General features: G+C 36.1%; 1 protein-coding gene across 1 annotated transcript in view; it reads right to left on the bottom strand.

Annotated features, from left to right (window-relative positions):
* Positions 1-2,033: 2,033 nt before the first annotated feature.
* map1lc3b (microtubule-associated protein 1 light chain 3 beta) overlaps positions 2,034-12,447 on the bottom strand; it is a 12,139-nt gene continuing 1,725 nt past the window's right edge. The window contains exons 2-4 of the mRNA XM_059334922.1: positions 8,547-8,602; positions 3,830-3,936; positions 2,034-3,086 (exon numbers count right to left, since the gene is read on the bottom strand). Of these exons, the coding sequence (XP_059190905.1) occupies positions 2,909-3,086; positions 3,830-3,936; positions 8,547-8,602 (341 nt within the window). The 3' untranslated portion in view covers positions 2,034-2,908. The remainder of the gene's footprint in view (positions 3,087-3,829; positions 3,937-8,546; positions 8,603-12,447) is intronic.

Raw genomic sequence — 12,447 nt, 5'->3', positions numbered from 1 at the left:
GTCTGTGTGTTCTGTGTTCTAATTTATGTGCAGACATCAGAACACAGAACACACGGAACCCTGAGACACAAAAACACACACATCATCATTTCAAATCATAACATCATTTTCAAATCATAACATTATAGAAAAATATGTTTTGAAAGATATATATATATATATATATATATATATATATATATATATATATATATATATATATTATATTATATATATAATAGCATCTAAACTTAATTATATTATTTACTTAATTCATATATATATATATATATATATATATATATATGAATTAAGTAAGTAATATAATTAAGTTCAGATGCTTACACTGTAAAAAATGTTTGTAGAAATTACAGTAAAACACTGTCAAATTGCATCAGAAATAGGTCATAAAATTAAACATTGTACATCACCGTAGTAGATACTTTTAATTACTGTAAATCAAAGAATAGTATAAAACTTTAAATTCTACTGCCATAAATTGTAGAAAACACACAGTTTTGCTGTAAAAATATAAAATTTTCATGTAAAGTTAATGGAGAAATACCATGATGACACAATTATCCTAGAAGTAATGGGATTATTCAGTATAAATTACAGTTTTTGCTGATATTCACATTTACATACGCTCACTGTATTTTTTACGGTGATGTTCTGGCAACCACAGCTGCCGGTATTTTACCGTAAATTAAACAGATTTTTTTTTACAGTGTACCTTTAAGAAATTGATTGAAAACATTTAAAGATTAAATATGTATAGCACTTTGTAAATGGTTAATTGGTTTATAAACCATCTATAAACTTCACTTTTCAAGTTGGTTATTGTAAAGTGTTACCTGAATATCTAGTGAGCATGTTGACAAATGTGTTCATGGCCAGAAAATCACAGGAACCCCACAATTGATTTTTTTCTTCTCTTTTTATTGTTTACAAAATACCAACATAAATACATAAGAGGAGGCTGTGTGATATTGCTGTGTGTGTGTGTGTGTGTGTGTGTATGTGTGTGTGAAACAGAGGAGCAGGCAGAAAGGACGACTGAAACAAATGCTCCACCCCTCTGTTACAAACACACAGTGGCTTTCACGAGTCGGAAAAAAAGTCATCATACTGTCGACAGCAAAGAGTAAAGACGTGTCGTACAACGGAATAAAAATCACAGGAAATAAAAAGAACCAAAATGATAAAATACTGCAATATAAAAGCAGCTAAATCTCGATCTGTGAAGAAGATGGTGAGGAGGAGGAGAAGCACAGCAGACATATTGTTGGACAGTCAGACATGATGCTCATGTTTGTCACCTTCCTTCAGTCCTTGATCACCTTAATAAATATTCGTGATGACGGAAAGGAAAATGGCGACCCTCTCCCCTCACCAGCATTTACAGAAACACCATTGTCCTCCATTCACACATGCAATCAGACCATGCTCCTCGTAGTGTCCAAAGTCAACTTGGTTACACTCTCATTTGGAACCCCTTTTTATATTCAAAGCTGTAAAAGTCAATATTATCTGTACACCAAGGCATTATTTTTTTTCCCGCAAACTACAATCATCCATTTCAAGAGCAAAAAGCAGTTCCCCAACAAACACTACCGGTCAAAAGTTTTAGAACACCACAATTTTTCATTTTTTTAAATTGGAATTCAAGCAGTTCAAGTCCAATGAACAGCTAGGAAGGGTACAAAGGTAAGCGTTGAACTGCCAGAGGTAAATAAAAAAAGGTAAGCTTAACCAAAACTGAAAAATAATGTACATTTCAGAATTATACAAAAAGGCCTTTTTCAGGGAACAAGAAATGGGTTAACAACTTAAAGCAGTTCTGCAGCAACGGAGGTTGATCAAGCCTTGAAAGTTGCTAAGTTGCTACCAATTCCTACAGGTGTCCCAACTTTTCTTGATCACTTACAACCTACAAGTTGCTCCACATTTAAGGGAACTTCTGCAACAGAGTTGGGAAGAACTTTCTGAAGAATATTCGATTTCCATTGAGTGTGTTCAGCTGTTCTATCTGTTAAGGTGGATACTTCCATGAGTTTAACTTCAATTGTTTATTTGTTATATGCATTAATTTCAGAGTACACTGAGACATGAAACTGCATCATTTTCAATTAAATTCTGGAAAAGTTGGAGTGTTCTAAAACTTTTGACCAGTAGTGTATGTGTGTTACAGTGAAGATGCTTTAGGATACAAGGCAGGGAGGGATAAAAACACCAAAGAAGGACCACTGAGGGAATGTGACGAGACACGCAGCAGAGATTAACGACCACCTTCTCTACTTCATTTAGCATTTCTTTCCAGCAAAAGTACTCAAGTACAAATCTCCAGCTTTCATCTGTTAACTGCAATAAAAAGCTCCATTAAAAGCTACGTGAACCCAGACTTTATCTAGCGCCGTCTCCAAAAATAGTAACATTAAGGCTGGCTTTGTTCATTGGCTAATGTATATAAAGAGAAGTGGTGGAGCCTCACCACTTTTTTTACGTCATATCACTACCTGAAATGTATATATACATTAACATAAATACAGCCGAGGAGACACGTAACCACAACACTGAAAATAACTGCCGTTACAGACTCACCAGAGAGGACAATAAAGAAGCAGACACGCTAAAAGACTCCATTGGCCTGAGTCAAAGTCAGATCTGGGGGTTTCTCTTCTTTAAACTCTGCAGTTGTGGTTACCGCTCGTGTCTTTATGCTACTGAGTGAGTGCGGTGGTACACAAACAGTCTGCTCGCTCATCACAACCTGAACCAAATAGTAGCACGCTGGGTTTAGATTTAGCAGTTTGTGTTTTAGTTCTTACAGTCAAGACTAAAGGTGTGTGGCATTAAACATGGAGGGGGATAAAACTACAATTGTCCAATCGCCTGTCGGGTGGAAGAAGAAGAAGAAGAAGAAGGCCGTTCACTGGGCGGTCAGGTTAGTGCCGAAGGTCTCCTGGGAGGCGTACACCATGTAGAGGAAGCCATCTTGGTCCCGCTCCCGCTCATAGACCTCAGAGATGGCAGCCGACACAGAGACCATGCTGTGGCCGTTAGCCAGCAGGAAGAAAGCCTGGTTAGAGTTCAGCTGGAGGCGCCTCCTGGTGGAGAGACAAGGACATGGCAGAGTGAGGAGAGGAGAGGATAGAGGAGGAGAGGAGAGGAGAGGAGAGGAGAGGAGAGGAGAGGAGAGGAGAGGAGAGGAGAGGAGAAGAAATTAGGGGAGAGGAAAGGAAATGAAATGATAGTGGAGGACAGGACAGGACAGGAAAACACAGCAGGGGACAGAAAAAAGAGGGCATAGGGATAAAAATGAAAATAAATGAAATGAAGTGATAGAAAAGAGGAGGAGAGGAGAGGAAAAGAAAGGTGATGAGAGGAGAGGAAATTAAAGCAGGGAATAAAAGAAGGGAAGGGAAGGAATTAGGGGAGAGGAAAGGAAATGAAATGACAGGAGAGGAGAGGAGAGGAGAGGAGAGGACAGGAAAACAAAGCAGGGGACAGAAAAAAGAGGGCATAGGGAAAAAAATGAAATGAAGTGATAGAAAAGAGGAGGAGAGGAGAGGAAAAGAAAGGTGATGAGAGGAGAGGAGATTAAAGCAGGGAATAAAAGGTAAGGTAAGGTAAGGGAAGGGAAGGGAAGGGAAGGGAAAGAAATTAGGGGAGAGGAAAGGAAATGAAATGGAATGATAGGAGAGGAGAGGAGAGGAGAGGAGAGGACAAGGGACAGAAAAAATAGGGCGTAGGGAAAAAAACAAGAGAGGAAAATAAAGCAGGGAATAAAAGAAAGAAACGGATTGGAAAGGAAAGGAAGGAATAGTAGAGGAGAGGACTTGAGGTCTACCTGATGATCTTGATGAGTTCACTCATGTTGACGTGGTCTGGTACCAGGAACTTGGTCTTGTCCAGGATGGGGAGCTGCTTTTCTCCTTTATACCTCTCAATGATCACCTACAGGAGACAAACACACCATCGGTCAATAACTTCTCCTCTCCAGTTCTGGTGAAATTCTATCAAGGCAGTACTTCCTGTGCTTCTCAGACCGGATCGCCTGACAGCTGAAACTGTTTGAGATTATGATCAATAGTGAGATGTAACCGGGGTGCAGAGGCATAGATCACATGTCCTGCAGCCCTCTGGCTCACTGGATTGTCCTTGAGAATCTTAAGTCCACCTTCACAGGACCAACACTGGTTTGCTTGAGGTATGAGCATGACATATTTTATTCACTACGACATTTTATCAGGTTACAATGTAAATTTAAAAAACAGCAGTGTCAGTGCACAGACCACTTCATCACGGACAGAGAAAATGACCTGACCTGATTTTATATAATTAAATTGCTCTATTACTGATGTGAGCAATCTCATGTTTTTATTTTTGATGTGTGTGTTTATGCTACCTTTAGTAAGACATTATGCACACTGTGATAACCTTGTGTTCACTTGCACCTGATGTTGTTACAACCGAACAAATGGGATTTTCCATGGTTTTCTTGTTAATAACCAAAATCATCAATAAAACCATGGAAACATCCATGTATTATTCCAGTATTATTTTTTTTACTAACTCTAGCACAATTTTGTGCTCACATGTAATTTTGAATATGATATTAGATTACAACCATTAGTTGCTGTCCATGTAGACTGGCCTAAATAAGTTAGAAAAGTTATTTATAGCATCTAATGTGATGACATGTCAGATTAAGTGATTATTGGTTTTAGAACATGAATGTGTTATTTATCTTCATTGTAGTGTCCACGTTGTTTCCACATCATGACTTGAAGCTCACACTGCAAAAAAGCCAACTTGTATTTTTTGGCCTAAAACAGTGATTTAAGTTGGTAAAACTTGGAAATATAAATTATTGACATTTAGGGCAATAATGTAAGTTAGCACAACAAAGGAAGCCAGTTGTCTGCTCAAAAACAAGTTGGTGAGTTGTTGTTACTTATATCTTTAAGTTGGGGTTCACAACAAGGGACAATAGTTCTGCTAACTCTTATTTCTTTGTTGTGAAATTCGGTCATTAGTTAACTAGCGGCTAACTGATGCTAGCGGCTAACTGATGCTAGCGGCTAACTGATGCTAGCGGCGCTGCTTGTTACAGCTACAAGAGTAGCCATTAGCGTATCAATGCTAACTCAAAATTGTGGTCACAACATTAGCTGACATTTCATAGCGGCGTTACAATCGTGCCAGAGAAATTCAGAGTTGAGCAAACTCAAAAACAAAACTTAAAATATTTAGTTTGTTGCCTTGAAATTTTGAGTTCACCCAACTTTTCTTTTTTTGCAGTGCATGAACACACCAAAGTTGGGAGAAATACTTCTCAGTTTGGGTAATGGGACCATTTGTGGTGCATGTAAACTCCCATATCTTCCACACTCAGCACTCAGTTTGTAAGTCAGGCTTTGTATGATACATTAGTAATCTCCAAGCCAATCTGAGAGAGATTTGATGACATCATCAGCTCTCTCCAGAGACACAGAAGACATCATGAGCAGCACCAACCATGACAAATAAAATGATATAGATGTCTAATTAAAGTCTTGGAAAACATGTTCGGACAACATTTCAGATTAGTGCTGCAATGATTAGCTCTGGACTAATTAGGTATGGATTTTCTTAGTTATCGCTCAGAGCTTTACATTACAAACTACTGGGCCGAGGCTACAGCATCAGTATAAAAATGGTATCTGGAGCAACTTGGGGTTCAGTCTTTCCCATGGACACTTCACCATATAAACTCCTGGGGCTAGGGATTGAAACACAGACCTTAAAACAGGGCTTAAAACTTTTCTCTTCAGGGAGGCATTTTTAGGTTGTCCCTAGATGTTTTTTTATTTTTATTTTTTTTATTGATTGATTTTTGTCTCTGCATAATGTACTTTATTACCCGTGTCTTTTTTTATCTACTGCTGATTTTAATGAGTTTTCTCTTTCTTGTTTCTGGTTTCTTTTTCTGTTTTCTCACTTTGAGATTTCTGTATGAAAAGTGCTCTACAAATAAAATGTATTATTATTATTATTATTACCTTCTCTTAAGTGAACATATTATTAGACTTTTATTTAGCAGTGGGTGACCTATTTGTGTTTTTGTTTTGTTCTGTGTATTTGTTGATCGCTTCCATTTTTATTTATTTTTGGTAATTCTGCTTACTATTAGTTATTCCTTGTCTGATTTCATTTTATTTTATGTATTATTTTATTTATTTATTTTTACTTGTTACACTTGACACTGTTTTGACTCTCATAATGTCATCTCTTGATTTTGTTATGTCACTGAAAAATTTAGTTAAAAAAAAATCATTAGTTTTAGTTTTAATTTCGTTGTCAATTCAAATTCAGTTAGTTTTAATTCGAGAATTGTATGTTGGAATAGCCACGGGATATGACTGTCATTAACTTGCATTGTAGCGAAATCCGTGTCAGTTTCACGGAAATTTGAGCGATTCCGTGGCTATTCCACGGATTTTGAGTTAAGCAAATCCGTGGCTATTTCACGGATTCCTGTGAGACCATGTTGCCATTTTTAAGTGGTTTGAGAGAAGAAAAAAAATTGCTGATCTGACATTTGAGAAAGGATTTAGAAATGCATTGACCTCTGTTTGGCACGGCAGCAGGTATATTGTAGAGTGAGCCAGGGCCTGATCTGAGAGCTATAATCAGTCTGCTGCCCCTCCCCCCCTCAGGCTCCACTGGGACCGTCTGGATGGAGTTGCATTTCAGTGACACAGCGCATCTGCCTCTGTTGTCAACACTTACCATGACACGGCAGTTTCTAACCCCAGGAGAGTACACAGGAAACACACACACACACTGGGGCACTTTAACCCTCTATGGTACGCATTATGAAAAAAATGTTTAGAGAGTCTTTTTTTGTCTTGAAATAGACCAAACAAATATAATCTGAAGATTTTGGGGTTTGTTGCCCGTAGGCAACATTGTACCATTACGGTGCACAAGTGAAAAAGAAAGTTTGTAAAATTTATTTTAACATTATTTATTTCATAAACATGTGTAAAAGATTCAGTAGCTTCAACAGGGTACAATACATAACATTTTAAATTTAGAAACATTATAAAAGGATATTTTTTAACTAAATGTTGCCTGAACTAACGACCCATTGAAATGATTGTCTTGAACAGTCTAAGTTTATGAAACTATCTAAAATGAAGGTTTTTTCACCTATGAGCAGCAATATTTTAGTTTCAAGATGGAAAAGGGCCAGGAAATTACGTTTTGAGGGATTTTTTGTGGCACAAAATGGCAAAGCTGTTTCCTTTGGAAAAGTCTGCAAAATAGTGTTTCAATATGGCCTCCTGGAGGTCATGTGACAAATTAAAGCATTGCTATTGGTTCCCTATACTCTTCCCTCTTTTTTAAAGTATCGCATCACTCAAAAACATGCATTGTAGAAATTTGACAGGCTTAAAATGGATATGTTGCCTGAGAGCAACACCGTACCATAGAGGGTTAAGATGAGAAGAGGCCTTCCATGGGGCAGCAGATGGAAGACTGGGGTGATACTCTATCTCAGAATGATAAAACGAGCAGGTGAAACAAGAGGTGTGTGTTTGTTTATTGGTGGTTGCTAGGAGCCACCGGACACCTGACTTATGAGCATAAGCAGTCACACCCAAAAACAACTGCTGCTGTCACTGTGAGTGGAAAAAAGCCTGATCATAAAAACTGTACACTACTGGTCAAAAGTTTTAGAACACACCAACTTTTCCAGAATTTAATTGAAAATGATGCAGTTTAATGTCTCAGTGTACTCTGAAATTAATGCACATTTGCAACATTTAAAATTCTTTATTGAGTATGATAGTGTTTTGAAAGTAAAAAAAGATTCAAAATCACATTTTATGTTGGACTAAAGGACTAAAAAAAAGACACAAAATGACCAAAAAAAGACACAAAATGACAAAAAAGACACCAAAAGACACAAAATGACTAAAAAAAGACACAAAATGACAAAAAAAAGACACAAAATGACAAAAAAAAGGCACAAAATTACCAAAAAAAGACACAAAATGACTTACAAAGACATGAAAAGAATTCAAAAATGGACAAAATAGCCCAAGACTCCATAGAGTTAAGTTGTTAACCCATTTCTTGTTCCCTGAAAAAGGCCTACTTGTATAATTCTGAAATGTACATTATTTTTCAGTTTTGGTTAAGCTTACCTTTTTTAATTTACCTCTGGCAGTTCACCACTTACCTTTGTACCCTTTCAAGCTGTTCATTTGACTTGAACTGCTTGAATTTCAATAAAAAAATGGAAAAATTGGGGTGTTTCTAAAACTTTTGACCGGTAGTGTATATGGAATAAATGCATGACCAGCAAGGCAACAATTATATCTCCAAAAAAAGAAGTCAACAAGCAGAGTGAAGCAAACAGTTCAAAGTACTTCCAGGAAGCATGTGGTAACTTTCCGTTGCAGCATGCTTCTCTTGTTCTTACTCGTGTCTTCCTGCGTGCTGTTATGCACGTCATGCTCATACATATCTGACATTTTTCTTCAGTCAACCACTGAAAGTGAATCAGAACTCACTGGTATCTTGTTGGGGTGCTGCTCTCGGATCAGTCTGACATCTTCTACTCTCTGTTCTGTTGGGCAGAGAAACAGACTGAGGTTAATGGAAAGAATTGAGACAAAAGGAAGAAAATAATCAGTTCGTACTGATAAAATATAAACGAGGTTAAAGACAAAAAAGTCAAGTCAAGTCAAGTCAGATTTAATTATATAGCGCATTTACAGACGGCTGAGCCGCACCAAAGTGCTTCACATAAGAGTGCAAGAAAGTGCAATAAAATAAAGAATTGACAAAATTGACAAAAAAAAAAAAATGTAATTTAAAATAAATTAAAAGATGGGATATTTTTTAAAAGCACTGTGGGATTACTAGGGTACACTATTCCCTAGCACTTGCCTGAGGAAAAAAAAAAAAAAAAAAAACTTTAATCGAAGGCAAGAGAAAAGAGGTGGGTTTTTAAGTGGGATTTAAAAACATTTAGGTAAAAACTCATGACCAGAATAAAAGAAGAAAAAAAACACAAGTCAACAGCCACAGGCAAGTTTTACCTGAATGTTGTCAGCCTCCATCCCCCCTCTTTACCTTTATGTATTTAATGATCACGTGCAGGTGTTGTTATTATAACCTGTGGTTCAACGGCTATGTGCAGGTGTCATATATCATCCTCACCAAAGAATGTCACAGCTCTAATTGGTCTAATACTATTTTCATGAGATCTACTTTGAAACACATTCATAAAATATCATAATGTGATTACATTCTCAAAGCTTCACACCAGAATAAAAAACATCTGAATAAAAAATGACAGACTGCTGAGTTGACTAAGTCGCTCTACTGAAAACATAATGAGCTTTCCTAAAATCCACTCATGGTGTAAGCACATTGTCCCACAGTGATTATATGAATATAAGACAACAATTATGATTAAATCATTTTCAACATAATTGCTCATGTGTGTTCACAAGTGTGTAAGGTTTGCATTCCTGTGTTTCATATTTTTATTGATGTGTATACAAAAAAAAAAAATTGGTGTCGATATTAAAACATGTTGTACACATCCTTAGATTTAAATTGTGTGATTTTAAGAACAAACAACAGTCACACAAAACGAAACCAAATAGACTATACAGTGTTTAGATATTTAGACATAGTCTGTATAAAATGAATAAACTGACCACATAAACATAACAGATAAAATACATAAATCATAATAAAAGAGAGAGGGGAAAGAGGAGGAAGTAAAAAAAAAAAAAGAAATAATAATAATAAATAAATAAAAAGGGACAAAGAAAAGAAAAGAAAGGAGTGTGGGGGGGGTTACATCGTCACAAAAAAGTCCATAAACGGTTGCCATTTATCGTAGAATTTGCTCAAGTTTCCCCTTCTTGAATATCTAATTTTCTCTACTTTTAAAAGGGACATGGCCTCTTTAATCCACTGCGTGCTGGAAGGAGCTGTTGTGGATTTGCAGTTCAGAAGGAGGTGACGTTTAGCAATAACTGAGGTAAAAGCTAAGGGTTTGCATTCCTGACAAACAGACAAACACGTTGGTAGAAGAATGTGACATTTATACGACAGAGATTTAACTTATTTACAGTACAGGCCAAAAGTTTGGACACACCTTCTCATTCAATGTTTTTCCTTTATTTTCATGACTATTGACATTGTAAATTCATCAAAACTATTAATAAACACATGTGGAATTATGTACTTAACAAAAAAAGTGTGAAATAACTGAAAACATGTCTTATATTCTAGTAAGCAAAGGGTGGTTACTTTGAGGAATCTAAAATACAAGACATGTTTTCAGTTATTTCACACTTTTTTTGTTAAGTACATAATTCCATATGTGTTCATTCATAGTTTTGATGCCTTCAGTGAGAATCTACAATGTAAATAGTCATGAAAATAAAGAAAAACGCATTGAATGAGAAGGTGTGTCCAAACTTTTGGCCTGTACTGTATATATTCACAAATGCCTAAGACTCTCAGCTAAAGGTGGAGCTTTTTTCCACCGTTTTTTCCTCCACAGTGATGATTTAAAACTACAGGTCAGTAACAAAGCTTCTGATTGGATGGATAATGCTGACACTGGTGACCTGTAGCAAGAAAAAAAAAAGAAAAAAAAATTGTGCACAAAAATGAGAAATGTCATTGTTGTACAAAAATAATTGTTATTGTGAGTAAGTCTCATTGTTTAAATCAATGTTTTTGTATCTTCCAAATATGCTTCAATGAGATAAAAAAAAAAAAAAAGCTAAAATAAAGGTTTTGAATGCTTAAATATCATCTTTGGCGTTTTTTAATGTGCCCCTCTGATTAAACACTGGCCCCTGCTTGGCCCCCACAGTAAAACTGGTCTAGAACCGCCACTGATTGGATGGATAATAGATAGATAGATAGATAGATAGATAGATAGATAGATAGATAGATAGATAGATAGATAGATAGATAGATAGATAGATAGATAGATAGACAGACTTTATTTATCCCAAGCTGGGAAATTACAGTGTAGCAGCAGCATTACACACAGAGACAATGACAACACAATTAAATAAAAACAACAACCTAGGCATACTTCAAGCAATAAAATATAAAAATACAATAAAATACAATAAAAAATAAAGTGTGTAAAGAAGAGTATGTATTAAGGAGTGGAATAGAATTCCAGTGCAGAATAAATATGAATATACAGTATAAAAATGTTGGTGCTATGAAACAAAATGCTGACCTGTAGCAAGGCAGGTCCCTCCTTTAAGAGGTTTAACCCCATTTTAAGTGATTTGTAAGTGGGCCAAAATCCATGGTAACAGATAACACATAGGGCTTACTGTACTTCTGCTGACAACATAAGCAACCGTCGATTGGTCAAAGTGGGATTAGCTCTAAGGATTGATTTTCTACATCCGGGCAATCAAAGGCAGCACATTGGGCCCTGGCAGCTGTCACAGTCAGCTGATGCTTTGAGTTACTGCTATCCAGTCTTGTGACGTGCCACTGAAAAATGTTTGCTAAGAAAACAAATTTGTAAGCTCTCTGTTAGGATATCTAATTCAATTGACTGACAAATGTTGATCTTTCTGATGGCTGCTGTTTTCATGCTAAACTAGAAGGAAACGCAGGGCATTGTCCCATGATTACATTTCAATCAGGGTGAGTTCACCACGCAGGAACAGGGAAGCTTTGTATGTGTCACTGTGTGTCATCTGTCTCCCTTGACCAAACCAAGCCACAAACAGCCTCTGACTCATGCATTTTCAATCAAATAAAAGAGAGAGAGAGAGAGAAATAGCACAAATGGGAAGCAGTTAGTCTAAAAGTGCCTGTGGGGTGTTTTCTGAGCATTTCTGCTCTGTCATAACAAAGGAATTAGTCAGTGGCACCTGAAACGTTCCCTGTGGATTCCCGAGTCATCTCATGACTAATTATACAGATATGCAACTTGAACTGTTTCACACTCAGAAATTGAGTTTCAGTGTAGTGTAAGGTGACAAATTTCACCATTTTTATTAACCAAACGTGCAGTGTATCAAGGTTATAATCGTTTTGGATTTTTCATTAGTTTTAGTTTTAATTTCGTTGTCAATTTTTGTTTTCAAATTCAGTTAGTTTTAGTTAGTTTTCAGAGTGAGTTCATTAGTTTTAATTAGTTTTTATTTTTTTGGAAAATGCTGGTCAAGATTTAACATATAAAAAAATGTCATCAATTTAATGTCATTAGACTTTTTTAAATTAATATTAAGTAGTTAAAATGACCTCTATGTTTACAAAATGAAAACACTGCTTACATAAATGCATCTATACAAATTATCAAATAATATATTTGGAATACATATAAAACAATCTGAGTGTGGCCATTCTGCATAAAAATGTGATACTTTAAGTACATTTTAATGCTTGAAATGTTGTACTTTTTCT

Source organism: Centropristis striata, chromosome 6 (genome assembly GCF_030273125.1).
Source record: "Centropristis striata isolate RG_2023a ecotype Rhode Island chromosome 6, C.striata_1.0, whole genome shotgun sequence".
Lineage (NCBI taxonomy): Eukaryota > Metazoa > Chordata > Actinopteri > Perciformes > Serranidae > Centropristis > Centropristis striata.
Note: the sequence above shows the minus strand (reverse complement) of the source record. Positions and strands in the feature narration are given on the sequence as shown.